General features: G+C 46.2%; 1 protein-coding gene across 1 annotated transcript in view; it reads right to left on the reverse strand.

The window, feature by feature from the left end:
* Positions 1-23,228, reverse strand: part of AARSD1 (alanyl-tRNA synthetase domain containing 1) — a 441,451-nt gene that overhangs the window by 51,202 nt on the left and 367,021 nt on the right. Inside the window, exon 14 of the mRNA XM_069634186.1 lies at positions 1,262-1,353. Within this exon, the coding sequence (XP_069490287.1) occupies positions 1,262-1,353 (92 nt within the window). The remainder of the gene's footprint in view (positions 1-1,261; positions 1,354-23,228) is intronic.

Raw genomic sequence — 23,228 nt, forward strand, 5'->3', positions numbered from 1 at the left:
GTTACCTTTCTGGGCTTCAGGATTCGTACCAGAGATTTACAAGCTGCAGGCGCAGATCCCACCCCACCCCCCCCCCATGTTATAGGAATATCGACAGATGTTTGTGCACTTCCTGGCTTCCTCTCAGAGCATACACAGGGTGTGGATTCAGCCTTGAATCCCAGACATCCAATCCCACACTGGCCAGATCTGGTCTCCAGTACCCTTGCCCCAGGCTTGTGAGCAAACTGTAGCTAGGGCCATACATGTTCACATCTTGATTGTTTAACTGCAGGACACAAGGTTTAACTGTGGTGCTCCTTCAAGGTTTCTAGTGGAGGACTACCCTAAGGGCTGAATTCTGGTGTAACAGACTACTCGTTATTAATGTTATTTAGTGGTCAATGTCTTGACAAGTTGCAACTTGGTATCACTGCCAAATACTTGCCCAGGAAAACACAGGGTGCCTTTGAAGCACTCCACTCTTGAGTTTCTTAATGTCTCTCTAAGGACTCAATGCAGAATTCAATCCCAGGTGAGACCATGATTGCAATTCATTAGGAACAAAGGTCGATGAACCACACCAGAGTTGAAGCTTAAGACAGTCGACATAAACTCATCATACAGCAGAAGCTAATGGCAATACTACTCTCATCAGAGCACTATACAAGCCGGTAACAGTGTTGTTAAAGGCCCTCCAGCTGTTAACTCGAGCTGGAGGGCCCTAAAGGGCATTTAATTATACTTGTTTTTTTGACTGCAGATGTGGATTTTATTGCCTAATTACAATCACTATTTTGATTCAATCATACTCAATGTCAATATCAAATAGTAAATGTCTTTTTCACCCGATTTCTGAGTTTAGATAACTCGCTCTAGACATTACTGCTGAGAACATGTAAAGCAGCGGTTCTCAAACGCAATGGCTAGCCCTTTGGAGGGTCTAACGCTAAGTTTATTGTTGATCCGAAGGAAAATATGAAAGCTCCAAGAATTTAAATGTATGAAAGTAAAGGAAACCAACAAAAATGTGAAAGTGTAAAACAATAGTTGATACAAAGCAAGCCAGCAATAATAAGGAAAGAAACAACAAACATTACCCAAAAAGGTTGCTTCTACTTGCATAGTCAATGGGTCTCAGAAATATTTATTTTAGTCAAATCACAAAGCTACAATACTTCTCATACAAAAGCTAAAAGTGCATGTGGCTTGTGCCATGGCCTGTTAGAGGCCCCCACGTGCCACTGCAGACACAGAACAGCTGATAGGTCGGCCCTCTTACCTATATAAACAGAATAACCGGCTTTTTCCAGCCCCGCTTTTGAAGTTCTGCGCTATTAAAACAGCAAGGTCTCGAAGCAAATTCAAGTTGTTCTGAGAAAAGACAAAGGCAACATTTCACAATCAGCATCTCTTTCCTGTTTATAAGTACAGTTGTTTCCTCAGCTCAGGGCAGACATGACAACCTATACAAATGTTCTTATCAACACAATGTTTTCCATACTCATGGTGTTCTTAGGGAAGCGGAGGCGGGGGGTTGCCTGTTCACAGACATGGAGTTGCAAATAGGAGCAGCAGTATTATTCTACCAAATTCATAGAAATAACAGGGCTTTGAATCCATTATCATATGTATAAAAAGGATTCAGGGAGGGGTGCACCCTCCATCATCTGCTCCTCATCCGTCCCCTCCACCCCAAGAAAAGGGCCTTGAAACGGTGAAAAGAAATCTGCTAAGGTTGGAAGGTGCCCGAAATTGACAACAATAAAGTATGTGGAATAAAGGTTGGTGGTCTAAAGCAAGGAGTGTCTGAGCAGGCAGGAGTAAGGTCCCAGTGGCTTAGGCCTGCAGTCCTCGGCAAGGCAAGTCAGTAAGGCTGCTGGAGCCCGATACCTGGTCCTCATATAGACCCAGATGCCTTCAGCTCATAGTACGTCTACTGCATGTCTCAACTTCTTCCCAAGTTTCCCTCCTAACATATTGCCAATTATCATGCAAGTGAGCAGACAAATAAAATTCATCCTCTTTCTGATCCAAAATGTTCCTCCTGTGCGTGGATCCAAATGCCAATAGAAAATCCACAAGTTTGTCTGATAGAGCTGTTTTAACTGTTTTTATGACGATGTGATGTTAAATGGATTTCTTTTTATCAGAATAAACATATTATGATGATGATGATAATAGAATATCAATTCTATCAATAGAATTGTCAATCCCTACTTAGTCTCTTGTCACTTTCTGTCCCTCCGTTAGGTCTAGTTTCAGATCTCACTGTCAGGCCATCAACTCTCTCTGCCAGGCCATAGGCCCTTGTAAGGGCAGGGCCAGATTCCTCTCAGTTTGTCAAGAATGGGTTCTTTTCAGACATGCCAGCCCCCATTCCCTTCTCCATATTGCACCTAGTTTCCTCAGTCATTTTCACGCTCAAACTTAATTTCTGACAGGCCTTGATTGCTCTCGGTCACAAAGCCAAATGGATTTCACAGAGGACGCAACTCGTAGGTTAGGTTCAAACAGGTTTATTCCGGATTATGTACAAAGTTGAGCAGCTCAACACAGGGGTCAGAATGACAAGCAAAAAGTCTTCTCACATCAAAAGGCTCTATCCCCTCTGTGTCACTCACAGTTTCTAAGTAGAAGGGTGCTCCAACAAGCATGGTTGGCCTTTCTTTGGCATAGGTAGGAAAGCGCTGCCGCAGTAGTTGTAGATATCTGGGTTCAAGCAATAGGCTCTGTTGCAACAAAGTTAAGAGCATCTCCAAAATTAAAAGCAGCCAGGAGGCTCTCTACGTGCCAGGTTGTGTTTTTGGATTGCATTCCTGTCTTAGGGTCCATATCGTGCTACCACACAAAACATCTCATTTTCTGATTTAATAATTCTAAGCTTACCCATGCCCAGTGGCCTGACATTGTACCTCAGAACTTTTCCCAACTTCCTAGAAGTTTCACAACATGCTCTTCCTCTTCTCCTTCCACCAGAAAACGGATACATTTGTGTTGTCTTGCTCTCAAGCTTATTAATATCCCCAATGTCTGCATAGGACGTCCCACTGGGGTGTGCAGTGGTTTCTCTTTGTCTCACTCTCTCCTCTCCCAACACCATGCCACTGGACTAATAATGCTTATCCCCTTCTGGCCTATCCCTGTGCTGTGGGGGTAGGATGTATGCTATTCCATCACATCTATTACTGCGATTGGGATTCCATCGTATATGTTTTTATGAATTCCACCGAGGAACCCCCCACAGCTATCCCCACATCCCCGTACTTTAATGATGACCCCAACCCCACCCCCCCCCCATCTATATTTTCAGCATAATTCAATGAAAAAACTGCAATGGAATCATATTAGCAGTAATGGTGTGCGATGAAATCTACTGCGGAGGAGACCCTGTGATGTGTCCATCTCATAGTGGCTGATGGGGCTTTGCCCCCTTGCCACCCCCATGTCGGCAGTCATGGTTAGGCGGGGACAGATGTCACACCTACCTCTCTTTCAGTTACTCGCTCTATTTAATGCCCCGATTCGATGATCTCTGGTGAGTGCCTGATTCTCGCTGTGCTCTCTATACTGTGCACACGGTATTCTCCCGCCCTCTCTTCCCCACTCTCCCTCTCTTCCCTTCCCCCTCTCTATTATCTTCACTCCATTTCCTCCCTTCATCTCTCTCCCTCCCTCTGGACCATGCCATCTACTCTCTCCCAGGTAAGTGCTGCTCTGCATTTAAAAGGAGCAGACCATGCCGGAGAGCCCAATGAGGTCTGTACTGGGGGTAGGTGCGTCCTAGGGCTTCTGGATACAAGTAGTGTCGGCATGCTCAGTGCCAACCACACAGACGTTGCTCTTTCTCTACATATTGTAAATGAGTCAGGATAATGAGCGTCTTAATGTCTCCTGGAACTTAGAGCCCAAAAAATAGCTCATACTCAGTTTCACAATATCTTTTGGGATTCTTGCACTGCAGGGCCCAATATGCAATGCCTCTTGGAACTTTGGACTTCAAATCCCAAAGGATGAACCCCTGCGAGTGACACTCGCCTGGACACTGACTACTCTCAGGAAAGAACATCTCAGCTGACCATGTGGGGTGGTCAGGTCTGGTGTGTTCCGTCCACTTCTCACCCTTGCCCCTTCTATACAGTGGTCCGCTCTCTGCTGTGGCTTTTGTATTTCAACCTTATTCCTGCATCAGGATTCAGTGACCGGTCCTCTGGCACTTCGCTACTGCACCAACCGCTTGCTCTGGCTCCCACAGATTTTGCCCTGTCAGAGGAAAGTGTTATCAGACCTTCTCCGTGCCACAGTGTCTACTACCCAGCTTCTAGCTCTGCCTCTTCAGCAGTTCTCATTGGTAACCACAGGTCAAGGGAAAGAATTCCTCACGTTGTGTAGTTTTTGCCAATGTAATGGGACTCTAGAAAGTCAATCTGAGGTGGTATCCACAAAAGCCTGGGCTGCCTTCGATGCAGGCCAAACAGGCTAGGCCAGGTGCAGACTTGGGCTTTGCACCCCATGATCTAAGGAAAATGAGGCCACCGAGCGGGCCCACAGCATTCAGGAGCAGTGTAGCATGCTTTATTGGCTGCAGAGTGTTTGAAACTTGCTTATGCGGTCAGCGTGCCCCCCTGCTGCACAGACATGCAGTCTCTGGGGCCATGGCCATCCTTTTCCCACTGTGTTGTGGACTCTTGGGGTACCCAACGCGTGAGCAATACCTCCGGGGTGTCACACAGGCCTCCCGAAATAAAAAGGTACCACTGCCTGGGCTCCACTATCTCCCCATGTGCACGCTTTAGTACTATAAAGCATGAGCACAGGCAATACCATTCACATATTTGCAAGGAGACTAGCAGATGCACATGCTGGAACGCCGCCTCCAGAATGCACAGGTATGCTTTCAGTATTACAGAAGTGTCTAGCTGACCCCTTCTGTAATACCAATAGGCACCCAGTGCAGGGGAAACAGTGCCAAGGATCGTTTGCACTGGCGTGTTTTCTAGAATAATCTGTCTGATCTTCAAGCGCAGATGCTGAAAGGCAACTGATCACTGAACCAGCGGCGCCCATTTTCCACCGCTCTCGTGCCATAGTTATGAAACTTCTTTATGAAATCTTTTTGATCTGCTAACATAGAACATCATTCTCAGATAGACTGCCTGGCCTACATGCCGTTCTGCTATACAAGCTGGTTTGGTGGTGGTGGCTATATTTGCAAGGACCACAAACGGCCGCCATGGCAAATTCAAACTCACCTAGTTTACCCAATGTCCCCAAACTTTATTTGGGTACATGGTTTCAAAAGGGACACAGCCATCTCAGCCTTAAATCAACTGCAATTACTGTCCAGAAGCACTTTAGGGAAACGTGATGCACAGATGCTTAGTGAGCTTTTATATAGTAGTAGAGATGGGCAGCAGCTCTCCATCCATTAGTTAAAGGTATCATAGAGGGGTGGGGGTGGTGGGTGGGTGGATCGGAAGAGGGGGGAAATCTAGGGAAGAGTAAGGAGAATCTGGAAAGCTTTAATGGCTTGAAAAGTGTACTTTGCAATGAACCCGGCCTAAAATGCCGGACTTCAAAAAACATTTTCTGTTACAGACAGATGCATCTAAGGTCCTGCGGGTGCTGTACTTTCACAAGAATACGATTGTGTCTAACATCCCATATTATACGCAAGCCGAAAACCTTTCCCCAGAAAAACATCTTATGCTACTGTCATACTGGAAGCCTTGGCTATAAAATGGGCTGTCAAGCACTTGAGATACTACCTGACTGGCAGAAAATTAGATTGATTACAGATCACTCCCCACTGACTTGGATGAGTTTACAAAAAGACACCAATGCCAGAGTAATGAGATGGTTCTTGTACTTACAACCTTTCTGTTGAACATTGAAAAGGTCAAGCACAAGGGAATGTTAAGCCGCTTTCCTATCATTCAAGAAGGGGAAGCGACGAATATAAGGGGAAGGGTATGTGACTAATCGAGGGAATTCGTCCCCTTTCGTCAAAGGAGGAGCCACCACGCCCGCACCCACACCTGCCTCCATCAGGCTAGGGAAGGGAGTACGCTCCGCAACACCCTCCCAAGTGGGGCCTCACCAGGAGAGACTTCCCCCATAGGTGACAAGGACTCTCTTTCCTGTGAGGGACTCCCGACACCATTTCACGTAATGGCATACATGGAACTCTCTAAAATAAAATACCAAGTCCCAAGACTTGGGTGAAGAAACAGTCAATCTATACCATTATCAAAAAGAAAGAGAACGTGTCCCTTTAAATACAAATCTCCAGTCAACTGAGACGAGTATGTTAAATAGCGAGTACCTGACGAACAATGGAGAGAGAGGAAAGCATATGCAGGCAAGAGAGGCGTCCTTCCTGCCTAACACCTGAAGAAGGTGAAGAAGGAGGAGAAGGAAGAGCAGAAGCAACCCGCAGAGCTCACAACATTCAAGCTTGCACTGAACGGAACGGGCAGACGCCAGAGGCATGGCGTATCCCAGATGCAAGAAGCAGAGAGGGCTGGAACCAAAAACGAGTATGCGGCATGACCAAGAAAGACACATGGTGGGCAGGCAGCCCACAAACCAACAAGCAATACCAACACAAGAACGAAGCGGCAACCCGACGGTTACCTGAAGGAACACGGGGAGGCCAGGAATTGGACGTCGTTGGCAGTGAGCTGACAACAACGAGGAGTGAAAGAGAAGCTCCCAAACAGGCACAGAGCAGGGAGACAGTCCCCTACGTTGTTGAAGGTAACAGTAAGACCGGGAGGCCAAAAGGGAATCGTTATACAGTTCAAGAAACTCATCACAGTACAAGTAACGAAAAGTTGAATACAAAACTGATTAACTTAAATTGCTTTTATGTAAGAAAGAGAATCACTGAAGTCACTGAAAGGGGAAAAAAGCATCCTTGGATATCCCCAACCAGGGATAAGGGAGAAGTACCCAAACCTTCAAAACCTAACAAAGGCAACATAAGAGAAAGAGAACATTATGAATGGAAGTACAGAGAAATCCTTAGGAATGATATTAATGGGAGAAAAAAGCTCATAGAAATCCCTGACAAGGAGAACAAAATAAGTTGGATAGCAATACCCTGTGAAGAGGAAAAGCAGACAAGCTATTCAAGACAGGAAGAGAAGAACCTAAGAGAAAGATTCTTATAAATTGAAGCTCAGGGAGAAAACCAATGTAAACAATATACAAAACAGAGAATGCCAGAGTAAGGTGAACTACAATTGTCTAAAAAGTCACAACTACAGAAGAAAGTTTAAGTTTTGTGAGAAACCAAAGGGTGTCTCACTTACTAGCCCCCGGGGATCTCTCTGGTGGCCAGGGCAAGGCCATCGCCTTTGGAACCAGACCCTGGGGGTGGACCAGTGCGGGAGGATCACCTGGGTGGGGGATCTTAGGGGAGTGGTAGTGGGGCAGCAGATGAGGAGACATGGTATCCCCTTTCCTGTGCCTATACTCAATCCTATTATATAGGATTCCCCAACATCCGCCTGCCCCCTTGTACACAAACACTGGGCCGAGGAAGAGGGTGATTCATACATATCTCATTGGACAAGTCCCGTTTATCAGGTCAGGCCAAGTCAGGCACTTGACCTTAATCACATATCTGATACCCATAAGATACCCCCACACGGATAAAAGGCGGAACATAGAGACACACTCTGAGCAAAGTGGAACACGAGAAGGAGCAGATCTTCCGGAGCGAAGGCAAACCCACTAAAGCAGGACGAATGATTGAGGTACGAGAGCTAAGGGTAGCGAAACCCTGAAGTTCACTGCAGGAGGTTGTTGTTTCTGGAAAGCCGTGAAGGATACGCAGAGAAAGCCAAATCCTAGACACAAAGAAACCTGCATTGTGTTTCAAGGATGCTAGCGGACATGCCGGGTGAACGACAGAGTTGGGGAGGCGAGGCGAAGCCTGTAGTATCAAACCTTGACTCGTGAATCAAAGCTGCAGAGACAAGAAAGGAATGCACAAAGCCGGTAAGTTAGTGAAAGACACGAAAGGCCCGTTTGTGTCAAGGAAAGATTGAAGCAGCAACAGTGTATCTCACAATTGAAGTTTGCGGACATGCCGATGAGATGCGAAAGAAAGTGAAGCCAGTGATACAGAGTAGCAGAGTGGTCCGGAGAAAGGAAGTAGCCCACTCAAAAGTCTCTGCGAAATGTTTGATGTCATGTTACAAGTGGCAAAGAGAACAAACTCTGAAATGCGCAATGGTCAAGATTAACCTCGACAAAAGAGGAAGTTAAAAGATGATTGCTTTAAGAGGAAGATTTCTTTGAACTTTCCTGGTTGTGAATAGAACTATCAATACCAAGAGACCCTGGGGCTAATAACATACGGGAGCACTGAAGTGAAAGTCGAAGAGGTCCTGCGGAGGTCTATGGTAAAAGCCTTGCACATTCGAAAGTCCTCGACATCAGTGAAAAGTGCCAGCCCGGCTGAGGAATACCAGAAACATGAAATAAGTTAGGTGAAGGGAACCCCAGACAAATCTGAATAAAGTTTGGGAAAGGAACCCCCTCCAAGTGCTGTGATTGTGAGGTCCGAGCTCGACAGAGGGAGACCTACGTGAACTATTTTTGCCTTGAGAGGTCCGAGCCCAGCAGTGGGAGACCCACATGAACTTTTGTTGAACTGTGAAAGAACTTTTGGAAAGCTGGAATAAGTGACTTTAACGTGGAAGGCCAATCGTTGATAGCCTGAGCCAGAGTGTGTCATCCTGTTTATGGGGGCCGCCTTACTCCGTGCTGTCCAACGTGGGGAGTAGAGCGGACTCAGCCACCTTGATCCTTTCTGCCATAACACTGACTTTCCTCTGCATACACATTCCCCTTTACACACCTTTTGTATAAGAGATGGGGCAGGCACTAGGTTCTGTTAGTATAGACCATTTTGATTTGATAGAACTAGGATTGTGTTTTCTTTATTATTTGATGGTAGAGCCTACTCCCATCTTAGCTATAGGGCAAAGTAGGAGTTTTTCCAAACCCCAAGAATTGAATAAAGGTTTTGAAACTTGTAACTCTTGTGTGTCAGTGTCATACCATGCCTTCCTTACAGATTCCACGTTTTCCTGAGTCCTCTAAAAATGAATAAAGAAAGTATAAAAGATTAAGGAAAGATTCTTCAGGAGGAGAGAAAAGCTATCAATCTCATGAAAGAAGTGCATGAACTGATACAGCAAGTAACTAGGGCCTAACTAGATTTCCTATTAGCAAGATATCCAAAGACTGAAGTATCCACAGGAGAAGGGAGCCATTCTCCTGACCTTAAGTTTATTTGGAATAGTGGTAGGGCCAGTTAGATGAGTTTTCGACAACAGGCTTATTCAATTGGACAATCACGGATGACTGACGAGCACTGTAGTTAGATATATATGTAGGGAATATCCCATGGCGATTGGGAAAGTTAGGCAATATTCGTATTATTTGTCGTTCTTCTGACCCTTCACAACCTTTTTTGTATTTATTTATTTTATTCACACAGCAGCATATTAGGCATGACAGTGCACAAAATGGCTGGCAATGTTATTTAAAGCCCCGTCTTTGTTTTCCATTGTTCTATTGGCCATCTTTCCCCTGTGCCTGAATGGGATGTGGTCATGTAGGAGAAACCTCTTTACAGGCTCTGGTCAGAGCCCTGAAGTGGACATATGAATGTATGTAGTTTGGACTGGGTAGGTGACTACAGAAAGCCCCAACATTTCCAGGGTTCTCCCAAGGGGAAGGCAAGTGCTTTTACCATCAGTGAGTTGGGATTAATGGTTGCTTTATAATCCTGTAGGTTTCTGAATGAGTAGGGGTTGCCAGTTTGTTCCCCTTTTATGTAATAGAAGGGGTAGAAACGGGTGCGAGTGCAGCAGTAGTCTTCATTTATACATTTAACTGTTGTCCCTCGAAAGGTGTTGAAACAGTGTTGTCTGTGCAGCACGCATGGTGTGGGTCGCAGGCCATCATCGGTGCAAGAGGCATTCAGGCTGTCAGGCGAGAGATCAGGTAATCCTTCGCCTGCCACGCACCACCAATCTTAATAGTGTGTCAGTCTGCAGAGGCCATGCTCAGCTTCTTTGCCTCTGCCAACCCCTTAGTGAGTCATGGCAAGAGACAGTCCAAAACTGCAGTGCAGAATTTTCTACAGAAAAGGCAGATTTCTTATGAGCACAGACTTTCAAATTCTCGTCAGATTCTAGAAATCCCCTGCAGATTTTGAAATGTTCAGATAGTTCCAGCAGATTTTACCTCTGTAACTATGGAATTTCAGACTCTGTAAAAGTATGAAAAATATTTATGCAGATTTTCACAATGTTTTCCGTAGGTTTGGACTGCCTCTCGTCACGTCTGTACCCGAGTTGGATAGCCGCGATAGGCCAGCTGACCAGAAGGTTGTACATAGCAGGTCCCCTGGTAGGTAGTCTGAATTTTGCAAATTCTGAGATGATCTGGAACATTCTTTAGTCAGCCCTTAAGCCAAGGATATGAAGATGAAGAGACTGCAGAGGGTCGGCGGAGGACTGCTGCTGGGGCCACCAAGGACCAAGCCGTGCTCTTCCATCGAGAGGAGCGTTCCTTCCATGGTACCTACCTCACTTGAACTGGTGGGCCCAACTAGTTCAGAATCCTCCTCGAGCCGGGCTCTAAGGAGTTTTGGTCAGGTATCTGGAACACAGCATCTGACGAGGGGTCTTCTTTTACTGGCACTCGTGCAGCCCGATGCTGTAAATCATGCACTGCATCCACGTTGTGAGCTCTGCTGTTCCTGACTTCCACCAAGAACAGGAATCCTGTAGTCATTCCTCCTTTTACCTGCAGACCTTGTGCATAGTAACTTCATCTGCTCATCATGCCTAAGGTGTCCTGCGGGTCTTCTAAAGTTGCTGATGTCCCAACCATACTGATGGGGACATCGGCAACTTTAGCAGGCCCTTAGCATACTCCCCTTGACTGTCAAGAGTTTTCTCAACTGCTGGCATTATTGCCCCAGTGTCTCTAATGCCAGTTATGCCCATTACTCTTTCATTGGACTGAATGGCTGTAGTCATACCTGTCAGCATAAAGAACAAAGGGCCAGGAGAGGTGCAGTTAGGTAATGACTCCTAGGATTTGGGTCTTGCCTCGGAGAGCCGGCGATCTTTCACCTTGGAGCCAGTCTAACAGGCCTCAAAATTTGATCTCACCACTAGCATTTGTCTAATGATAATTGGCACATGGTGAGTAAGAAATGCTGTGTTTATGTGGAGAATCGAGTGGGCAAGTGAGTTATTATGCCCAGCTAACAGCTTGTACCTTGGCATTGTTACCCCTGGGTCAGAGTTCTTTTCTTAGCCAAGCCTAAGACTAAGGGCAAAGGGAAACCCAAAGCCAAAAAGGGGAAGAAGTCTTCTGCCCCTTTAACACCAAAAGTTTTACCAGAGCCGCTGCTTCAAGTTTACCTGAGGTGCCCGACTCAACTGCCAATTCAAGGCTTGGTGAAGAGGAAGTGGTGTCTATGACTATTAAGGATCTAAACCCCAAGGACCATCTGATCAGCAAAGCTTACTTGCAGAAGGTAGGGCAGAATTTAGTCAGGGTCAAATGGGGTGTCCCTCCCTAGAAAGTTTGAGATGGCATGCAAATTACCAATTAATGGGGATGCCCCTGAGAAGCACAGGATTTATAGGGAAGTTGGGCTCCTGTATAGTGGACCCAGAGTTCATCCTTGGAGACAACAGGCGATTTATGGTGCACCAGTTAGGTCCTTCATACTGTAGCCGGCCCACGAGGTGCTTTTAGCAGGTCATCATAACGTTAAGTAAGCCAAAGGAAAGGTTGTCTCTTTATTTCAACTGTCCTTGATGGGTGTCCAAGTAAAAGTGCCTCACCCTGCTCTGGGCCTTCCTATCCAGCAGGTAGGTATTGCCATTGTTGGTCCTTTGTGTTAGAATCCTGCTGGGATTGAGCTATGTCTCTGAGGAAAGCCCCTTAAACCTCTCACTGACCCACCAGACAGAAGACCGCAATTATCAATTCTACCCGGACAGTCAGGTGAAAGGTGGGGAGGAATACCAAAAGAACTTACTCTGAGGCTATAAGCAAAAAAGGAAGACATCAATCAACATGCCATCCAACACGATGAAACCCTCTAACTTAGCCCCAACTTTACCCATCCTGGACTATCTTAGAGTGAGGATTACAGAAAACTTGAACATAAGTGGATTCCTCCAAACCTTAAGGTGCTCCTGAGTCCAGAGGTCAGATGCTGCCGGCTAGCCGGAAAGCAGAAGACCCAAAATGAGGAAGCAAGAGTCCTCAAGAGTCTAAACGACGGCAAAAGAATGAATCCAAGGGACATACTGGAAAGCAAGTCCTCAACAACAGGTTGGTGCAGCATATAGAGTAGAGTAAACGGAGAAATTGTAGGCAATGGAGGAGTGTCCGCCAAAAACAGCCTTGGAGGGTTGTGTTGGTGAAGTCATATGGAGTTAGGGCTATAAAACCAGAATCACGAGACAAATGCAGGTAGAAGACAGGCCTGGTCACATACCAGGTAGGCAGCAGCAGTATCAATTTCCGTAAGCAACAGAGGTCTTGACAAACAGCAAAAAAGCAATTTGTGAGGCAAAGAGCAGGTCCAGGTAAGCAGGCTGAGTTCCTATGATAGGCGCGCCAAGCAGTACAGGATTAGAAGGCAGAGCTCAGGTAAAAACAGCCAGTAAGAGTCTGGGTCAGGCAAGGAACCAGTGAACTAATCAAAAAGGCAAGCACAAAGCAGGGTGTCAGCACACAGACTCACTGAAAATACAAAACTCCATAGCTGAATCAACGAGACTCGTTGAGGAGCACCCAACTCTTACCTCTATGTCCACTTCTATCCCTGCAAATGTGTTGTGCTAGTGCATGGGGTGAAAAGAGGACCCTGCCCCTAGCGTCTGCCTGGAGCACCGGGCATGGCTGGGAAATGTAGTTTGTGCTTGATTTTCCTGCTGCCCCAAGTGCCAAAGAAGCTACCATCTCGAATCTTCAAGATGAAGTGTGAATCTGTCCTAAATCAGGCTGTAGTGCATCCTAACGGGATCACCCTACAAGGCTCTGTACCCACGAGGGTGCTTAGGCATGCTCCAGGTGAAAGCATGCCACAAGACAGGCGATATGAACATTCCCAGCTGGGTTCCCAATTCCGGTACTCATGCCCACCACCTTTTTAATCAATGAAATAGAATAATGGCCACTTTGAAATCGAGAATCCAACATATGGTTGACCTCCTACTCGTCAGATCTCTGACAAATAATGTGGACAAGACATACTAGTAGACAAATGCAGGATGTACAAGGCTTTACAAGGTATACATACAAAAAGGGGAAGAATGGGCTCTGTTTTGGTGTTCTCATGAGATACTTGACATGTGGCCTACAAACTTGGCAAGTAGGTTTTGAGTGCCAAGAATGATAAGGGAGTGCGTAGAAAAGCAGACCTTATTGCCCATATTATAATCCGGTGCCTCCCTCCTGTGTACATCTATGGGTTCTTTAGTTCGACCCTCAATCAACTGTTCCAAGAGGGAAGGCTACGCCATGAATATCAGGCAGGCAGTTGTTCGCGGCAGAAACAGAACTGTGGCTTGTTGATGGGCAACATGCAGTGGTTGCCCAACGACAGCAAAACACTGTTGCAGTATGTGAAAGGCTGTTATAGGCAAATTCTGCTATATGCAAGAAACCAAGGTTTTCTGGTAGTGTAAACAAAAACAAAGGGGGTACTGTTGAATTGTTCGATTAGCTGCTCCGTTTGGCCGTCCATTATGGGCTGAAAAGCTTACGAGAGCTGCACATCAATCCCAAATAGACAGTCGGCGCTCTTCAGCAGAGCCAAGCTGTGATCCACTTTGGCCATGGGCCCCAAAAACGTGTTGTCAAAGCAGGGCAGGTAAACCTGGGGCAGAGGCTCTCCCAAACACAGTATCAATCACCCCATCTTGGAAAAAGATTCCACTACCACCAGGACAGTGTTCATACACTGGATCTGAGGAAGTTCCACAATAAAATCCATTGTAACCATGAACCATGGCTTGCGTAAAAGTGCCTTAGCTTGTAACAGAATCATGGGCTTTCCACTTGAGGACTTACATTGGGCACACGTCAAAGGCCGCTTTAAGGGCCACCTCTTTACTGTGAATGTAGAATTCATTTTGGCTGGTGTACGTTTCCTTGAAAAGTTAGCAACTGGCTGTAGGTTGTGCATACATGGGAATATTTATGATATAATTGCTCCAATAGCATAGGTAGAGGAGTCTGTTTCGACCACAAAGGGATTTGGCTGGAGCATGGATGCTGTAATAAAGATTTGGTGGTGTTTGCAGTGATTCCAACAACCACAGTAGTTTGTGGTCTTCTAGTTCGGTTCTTGAATGTGGGCTTTTTTTCCTTTTTTCAATATGTGTTTGTGTGGGGAGAGGGGTATGGGTAGTATGGGAGGAGGGGTTAGGGGCGGGGAATGGGAGGTATGAAGGAACATCCCAAATGAAGAAGAAAAAGTCAACATTCAGTGTTGACTAGAAGACAACAAACTAACTGTGGTTGATACAATCACATAGTGCACGGTGATAAAGGCCCGAGTCAAACACCTTTTGTGCTTCTTCTGACCAGTGAAATGGGACCGTCATATGCATCAGAACTGTGAGAGTGGGGGCACTCTATAGACCAACTAAGATCTGAAGCTCCTGATCTAATGAGAAGGCCATCCCGTAATGTAACCGCTTTCTTTGGGATACCAGCCTGGTGATCCTGGGAGTATCTTAAACTCTCAGGAAGTGATAGCGTGGATCTGGGCATAAACAAACCTGCAGGGACTGAGAAATCAAGCTTGCAGATGTGGCCTGCAGCACCCCGTGAGTCACAATCAGTGCGTGGCTAATGAGCCGGGGCTGATCAGAGGTATGGCGATGGTCAGAAGTGGAGGTGGAAGGAGCCCGACGCCGAGACTTATATGTGGAGGTAAAACCCAGATGGATGGACATGCACTTGCTTGTTCTTAATGTCACTGGGCCTAGTAAAATCGTTGTTTTTATGTTTTGTTCTCCCTTGTGCCCCTCCCTTTGCTTGGTCGCGCTCTGAAACACTTGTGTACGAGCGCGATATAAATAAAATATCATATCATACTCGCGGGGTGCTGTGGAGGACTGGGTGTGAACAGGCCAGTTTTGATAAACACAGCGCTGCCTTCTTCGCGCACGCTAAGGGGCTGGGCTGGAGACCTGCTCAGAGAGCAGAGAGGGCTGCCAGCACATCAGAGTTTCTCATTGAAATACAGGATCCATTGGGGTGTAGTAACTGAGACGCTGAGGTGTACAGGCATATGGACAGACCAAACAAGGCATTGCCTGAAGTGATTAAAGAGGAGGCCATCTCAAATGTAGATGCAGCTTGCACATATTGGACAGAGCAGCGTGAAGTGGAAGAAAGCACTGGAAGAAGGGGAGCAGGTGAAAAGAGGCTCATGCCCGCATGGGTGGCAGCAGCTTTCTTGAGACCTTTACGGCGTTGGGGGCTTTGCACAGCCCGTGCAGGGATGATCCGGTTCTTTGAAGGTCAAGGAGGTGCCAGTCGTTTCTGGTGTGGACAAGTGATACCAACCATATGAAAAAGGTGTAGTATCGCTGGGGATGGTTATTTTCCCAGTGAAACATCCTGCTCAACCTATTGGGATATGTATGTCATCAACCACTTTCCAGTGTAATGGCAGGGGTCTGACGAAGACTAGGTAAACTACACCCTTTTCTTTTACTTTTCATCAGATTAGCTACTACAGTGTGAAGGAGGGTAAACTGGCTTCTGGGAAGTCCAACAAGAAAGCTAAGGCTGAGGAGGCAGATTCTTTCTCATCACGTGGCAGGCAATTGAGTGAGAAAGTGTCCCAGCTGTTCACGAGAACCGCCACTTTAGAGCAGAGAACTGGCACTTTAGAGCAGAGAACTAGCGAAATGGACCAACAGCGTGCCCAAATGTTAACCCTGGTTCAGCAAATGGAGGGGGGCGTGGAGGCAGTGATAAAAGGGAATATGGCAATGGAGAACAGATTGGAAAACCTGGACAATGTGGTGCGTGCTCAACAACTGTAGATTATTGGTTTCCCAACTGGAGCGGAAGGTGATGACCCCATTGGTTTTGTTTTCAAATGGCTCCCCAATGTGCTCGACTTAAAATAAATAAATAAAAGTTCATTTATAACGCGCTTAATATAAACAAGTGTTTTCTAAGCGCGGACTCAGGATTGAAATCTGTGTTGCTTCCAAGAGAAACGTGTTGTCCCTGAGCGATCTTTCCTGGTGGAGGTGGAAGAGGACCCTGCAAATGTGTTGTGCTAGTGCATCAAGCATCAAGAACTTTCCAGTGTAATGGCAGAGGTGTGACGAAGACTAAGCAAACTACACCCTTTTCTTTAACTTTTCATCAGATTAGCTAACACAGGGTGAAGGAGCGTAAAATGGCTTCTGCAAAGTCTAACAAGAAAACTAAGGCTGAGGAGGCAGATTTTTTCTCACTATGTGGCAGGCAACAGCCAGGAGAAGCTGGCGGCCCTGGACCCAATGATGGCTGCATTGGGAAGGAATCCTATAGAATCAAGTCCTCCGCCTCCAACAAATCGCTAAATGCATAAGAGGGCACGACACTCATTGTCAAGCAGAGCGACACTCGTGACAGGGATAATTATAATTGGTTATTTATAACGCACTTAATACCGAAGAGGTTTCTAAGCGCGGACCCGGGATTCGAACTTGTGTTGCTCTGCATGGTCTTACTTCCAAGACAAGCTACTTGCCACTGAGCTATACTACCTTTGCCAGGGTAGGATCCTGAATGCTGCAGCAGCAAAAAAAAACTTTGGAGTTCCAGGAGCATAGGGGTCTCATCTTTCTGCTTTAGCACTGGCGACTGTGAGAAACCTGAAGGTGTCTCACCTGTTAGTCCCGGAGCTCACCTGTTAGTCCCTGAAGATCTGTCATCTAGGTGGCCAGGACACAGCCATAGCTATTGGATCCAGTTCCTTGGTGTGGACCAGTGGGGAAGGTTCACACGGATGGGGGGTCTTCGGGGAGTGGAAGTGGGACACCGACGGGTGAGACACGGTACCCCCATCCTTAGAATACCTTTTCCACATCCTGCCCTGTAGGATACTTAGAAGCTCTACCCCCCCTTTTCCGACACAAACACTTTCTCACACTGGAGAAGACAATGGACTAACATCAGAGACGTTTACCTGACTTGTCCTAACACAAGAGTCCGGCAGAATCAAGCAATTAACAAAAACTACACACACCTGACGGCTCTTTCCCTTCCCCACAGGGATAAAAGGTGGAGCACAAGCGCACACTTTGAGCAAGGACAAATGCACGAGGAAGCAGCTATTTCAGGATGGCAGTTCAAACAGAGAAGAAAGCGGCGAGACTGGAAAGGACAACAAGGAGGAAATTTCCATTGCCCTTTTTGACCCAAACCCGCAAAGCCTCCATGATAGGAATCATCAGACCGGGAACTACAGCTGACGTGTGGTCTAACTGATGGCAAAGGTGCATAGGACGCTCGTGCAGTGATAACCTAGGCGGGGAGGCACGCTTGCAACCGTGGTACCATCCTTGACTCCAGAGCCAAGAAACGACAAGGAGGTCAGCACAGCCAGTGAGTCCGAGGGAGAACCGATAGGAAACAGCAACTTGTTATGAACAAAGAACTTGTGTGCTAGTGAACTTTGAAAGCCCAGGGTAAAAGCAGCTGCAGAGTGGTCCGGCGCCATGTGGGCGTCCATCAGAAAGACTCTGGCTGGTCCCCTTTTCTTGTGAACTTTATAGTAATAAGAGGCCGTAGGAAAGGCTGACATAAAGAGTGAAGGTGGTCATACAAGGGTCGAGCCGAAATCCCTTGTACAATTGAAAGTCCTTAACCCATTACCAAAGTTTTGACATTGTGAAGCAGGCGTGTGTGCCCGGCTGAGGGAAACACTGTACGAACAATAAAGCTGGAAAGCCTTACTTGGAGCTTAAGAGAAAGCCTGACTGGGGCTAGAAAAAGCTAAGGTAAGTGAATCCCGCAAGGTATTACGAATAAGTTAACTGTGTGAAACTGGCAAATATGAACCTGACTCAGGGAAGCCAAGGTTACAAAAAGGATCAGAGCCTGGTTGAGGGGGATCCAAGGGTGAAAGGAAATCACTTGACGGGAAGATTACTGAAAGGAACATTTTGTTTGTTGTTTATAGTACATCAGGCCCCCTTGTCCCGTGCTAAAAACGTGAGTTAAGGGAGACCCCAGTTATACCATCCTGACTTTTGTGAACACTTCTTTCTTTTATGATGAACATTATCCCACACTATTGTGTAACTTAGCGGTAAGGATTGGCAATAGTTTTCTTTAGTATAGGCCCTTTTTTATTTGACAAGGCGTCACTAGGACTGCCTTATTACTTGATGGTCATAGCTTTCTCCCATCTTAGATTTAGATTAGGCATTTTTCTCACACATTTATAGTTTCATAAACATCCTTGAACTGTGATCACTTGCATCTGTCTTTACTGTTGCTACCATTCCTTACGCGACCGAGAAGAAAGGGAAGATGCTCAACATCATAAAGAAATCATTATTAGAACGAAGGGTGAAAGTGGGATTGCCAAGACCTGCTAAACGTAGGGTTTCATGGAGCAAGAGAGAATATGTTTTTGGGGACGCTGAGAGCGCACAGAAACTGCTGACAATACCTATGAAAACGTTGAAACGGGATGAAGGATGAGGAGACTTGGTGTCTAGGTGGCTCCCCCACATCTTGAGGTACTGGTGTACATGTTTTCTTTATTCAGAGCATTAGAATCTGTTGTGCCTGTCTCCCTAACTCCACTATGGCCTTAGGAGCCTGCGATAAAGTAATTTGGTTCCGAGCTGACTTATGATAAATGGAGAGTCCTTGTAGATTATTCATATATTTGGATTTGTATGCATTGGTAAAATTGGTAAATATCCGTTAGGTTCGACTTCTGACTGATGTCCTAGGTTTGGGAAATGTTGGCATGAAGGGCCATGAGGTCATGAGGTCAGTGAGAGTGTTTATTATAGACATCTATGGCAATTTTTAAGACATTTTCCCCCAACTGAAAGAGGACTACCAGGGTGATCGAATGTGACAATGGGGTGGGACTCAAAGAGGTGTGGGCCACCCAACAGGGGGTTCTCCTCCTGTAATGTGTTTGCATGTTAAAATTGCAATAAAAAGAAATGTACACGCAAAGAAACTGTTAGAGGACTGGCTATCGCAGAGATTACCTGTATATGTCACTGGTAACACCTGGCAAAATCTAGGCGGCCTCTAAAGCCTTAACCATATCATGGAGAGGCCAGTTTAAGATTACATGTATTTTGGTCATATTCATAATAACCCCGGGGGTGGACGGCGAGGTAAAGACTAAGACCAAAAACTCCACTTCTTGTAACAGGAAAGTCAAATTTGTCAAGTTTTGCAAACAGGGAATTCTCACATAGCCTTTGCAGGACCGTCTTTACGTGAGGGTCATACTGTTGCAGGGAAGACGAAAATATCAGTATATCGTTCCAACATGATATCAATCCATAGTAACCTGAAATTCATCATTGACAAAGTACTGAAAGAGTGCCATGGCATTACATCCCAGGCAGGCATACGAGGTCGGGGGATTCAGGGAACTACTCCAGGGGCTGGAAGCCTGTGTCGTGCGACCAAACAATAAAAACAAATACAAAAAAATATATATACAAGAGAATTTCGCAGTGTGAAAGGAGGATTCACACTGTCGGGGAAAGTCTTTCGTGGCAACCGCTCATTACAGCAATATAGACAGAAAGGAGAGATGGAGGGAGAGGCGAACAGCAGATCGCTCCAGTTGGAGAAAGAGGACAATATCCAGGCCACGTCCACTAAGGAGGATATTATGGACTTATTGGAGGAGATAAGGACATTAAGAGGAGAGGTGCAGGCCTCTGTCTAGCAGCCCTATGTGAGGAAGTGGAGGTGATTGAGAATAGAGTTGAATGCATGGAAAACATCCACCTTAATTTTGTAAATGAAGTTTGAGGGCAGAATGATGGACTGGGAATCCAGGGATAAAGAATATCAGCTGAAGTTAGATGACCTCGAAAATAGGGAATAGTGGAACAATCTGCATGTTTTGGGATTGAAGGAACAGAAGCGGGAAACGGCAGTAGAGGTACCTTAACCGAAAAGGGCACACGCTTTCGATGGACCTACCATTTCGCTCTGATGTTTGGGATTACAGGTGTGGACTATAGGCAGGTGGTCATATTCATATTAACCCCGGGGTTAATCTTACATCGTAGAAATTGTCGGGCCCTCACCACTTGGTTAACCGAAAACGGCACACGCTTTCGATGGACCTACCATTTCGCTCTGATGTTTGGGATTACAGGTGTTGTCTATAGGGTTACCAAGGGAGAGAGGCAGGTGCGATGCAGGTGCGGTAACATCTCTCGGAGGGTGACAAGGAGAAGGGAGTAGAATCGGAGCAGGGAGGACTGCAAAGACACAGCGAATCACCGCAGGGACTGATGCAACGGAAAAGGGTGCCTAGAGAATGTACATTTCAAAGGTTGAATACTCCATCACCATTCAAATGATGTTGCGGTGCAGGACTCCCTGACAATGGAAGACTGAAGATCCATCAGTTGTGACCTATGACCATGCCAAATTCATTTATTTGATTGTGTTTTTTGGTTCTTGTTGAAGGGCGAGCGTCAGGGGGTGTTCATCCTTGATGGCCCGTTGTTTGATGGGTGTCTCAATATTGGGAGGTGTTGGGGGGTGCGACGGGGTGAAAGTGAAGGGAGGGATGGCGTAGGGGATTGCAGTGCCAGGGGAGGGTTTGGTGACAGGCGTTAGAGAGTTTTGTGTGTCAGATGTGGGGGAGTCAGGAACCGATTTTTAGATGCAAGTGTAGGAGCTATTGGGGGGATGAGGGGGGACACGCAGAAGAATGGTTAGTAGGTACTCGGAATGTCAAAAGAGCTAATTCTCTAACTAAACACCAATTGATTGCCAGGTAATTTAGAAGGCCGGGCCTGATTGTGCAAGAAACAAGGATGTTGAATTGAGAGGAACGTCGGGTTCCATGTGGCCTAATTGGGGACACATATTGGGCATCAGTGGGGTGAAAAAGGGGAAGGGGGTTGGGATCTTGCTGCGCAAGCGGTTATGGGTGAAGAAGATAGTCATGTGGAATGATGGTAGTGAGAGGGCCTTGGTGGTTTCCATGGTTATGGGGGTGATGGTTATCTATTGCAACAATATATTGCCCCAACAAGGGACAGGTGGCTTTCTTTGAGAACACATTGGCTTCCATAATCCGGGAAAGTAAGAGACCTCCAATATTGGGTGGGGATTTCAACATGTGGGAGAATCCTGAGTGGGACAGGTGTTCCCCAGATAAGGTGGTGAGTCACTGTGTCATGCAGGAGAGGACAGGGTTGCAGACAAGTCTTGATATAAATGGGATGGAATATGTGTGGAGAGGTTTCCACCTGGTGAAGAGGGGTTTTAATTTTTACTCCCCGCCCCATGGGACTTACACCCATCTTGATTATATGTGTGTATGTAAGAAATTAACGGGGAGAGTAAGGTCTTGTGTACTGGTGCCCATTAGCTGGTTGGACCATGAGATGTTCCTGATGCAATGTTCCCTGGAAGGCCTCCCCAGGAGTGAGACGCTATTGAGGTGCAATGATTCTTTTTGGAAGGATGTGCAGTTTTAGGGTGCTGATGGAACAGGCATTCACAGAATATTTTGAGATTTATGATACTGGGGAAGTGGAGCAGGGAAAGCAACATGGAGAGGTCTGCTTCTCAGGGAAGGCACAGCAAAAAAAAGTGAGAGAACGCATCTGGAGAATAGATTGAGGGGTTAAATTGGTGCTCTCAAACAGGGGATACAGGTGGCTGAAGAGGATAGAAGCAAATTGATCACAGAAGTCAGGAATACGAGGAAGGAAATGGTATCACTTGAGATTGGTATGCCAGAAATATTATGAAAAAGGGGATAATGTGGATGGGCTTCTGACAGCAGGTTTGCAAGGTCAGCGGGCAGAGAGATGTGTTGAGGGTGTGAATGGACAGGTAGATGTAACACAGGAGGAGATAGTGGAGAAAATTGACAGGTTTTAGGAAGGGCTTTACAGCAGTGATAGACAGATGGAGGGGGAAGATCTGGAGTCATACTTGGTCCCCCACGGTTGGGCTTAGACGAGGTTGCAGAGATGAAGACACCATTTACTTAGGAAGAGATCCTCCTTGCAGTTCGAGGGGATGCAGGCGGGAAAGACTCCTGATGATGATGGATATAAAGATGGCTTTTACAAGTCCTTCACAGGACTCGTGGCAACACACCTGGCAAAGTTATTTAACTTTATTGTTGAATCAGCAAGGGCCCCTACATCCTTTTCTTTTGATCCTGATTGCAGGAATACCTAAAGAGATGAGGAATCCAGAGCAGTGTGGGTCGTATAAGCCCATATCTCTTCTTAATGTCAATGCCAAGATTTTTACGAGGGTGCTGGCCTCTCAACTGGAGCATTTTATGCCGCGTGTGATCCATGCGGATCAGTCTGGATTTATTAAGGGCAGACAGGGTGCCGATACAATAGGGAAGACTTTGCATTTGATCGATGCAGCATGCTGAGAAGGGGGTATCCCAGCGCTCTGGGTCCTGAACGCTGTGAGGAACCAGGAATGAGACGCGGACAAAGAGGGCTCATGATTGCGGTTATAGACTTTTATTAAATGATAAAGGGGTTGAAAAATGCCTCACAGTCTCTAATCTATGAGGTATTTCCCTACCTCAACAAAAACGAAGGGTCTGTCCTGCGTCAAGATGTCCAGAGCAAAAATGTCCTGTGTCTGCAATCCTTTCCTAGCCCTCACATTCTAAAAGTAACTAAGGTGTTAAGGATACTGTCTTTGGCTTGAAAACTGCACAAATGCTCACGTACAACAGAAAAAGGTATAACTCAAACAAAAGTTCCAAATGGATAATGTTCACTTGTTCCAGGGAATGGCTCCCTTCCCCAGGTTTCCTGTCACAAAACAAAAAGTTCAAAAGAATAACCAAGTTCTTTATAGCCTGAGAGGATAACCCCTTCCTCTTGGTGTTACAATCCACTCCAGGGGAAATGACGCCCATCCCCAGGTCTTTTCTACATTCAGTGCAATTCAAAATCCCA

Source organism: Ambystoma mexicanum, chromosome 13 (assembly GCF_040938575.1).
Source record: "Ambystoma mexicanum isolate Mex_15411 chromosome 13, UKY_AmexF1_1, whole genome shotgun sequence".
NCBI lineage: Eukaryota > Metazoa > Chordata > Amphibia > Caudata > Ambystomatidae > Ambystoma > Ambystoma mexicanum.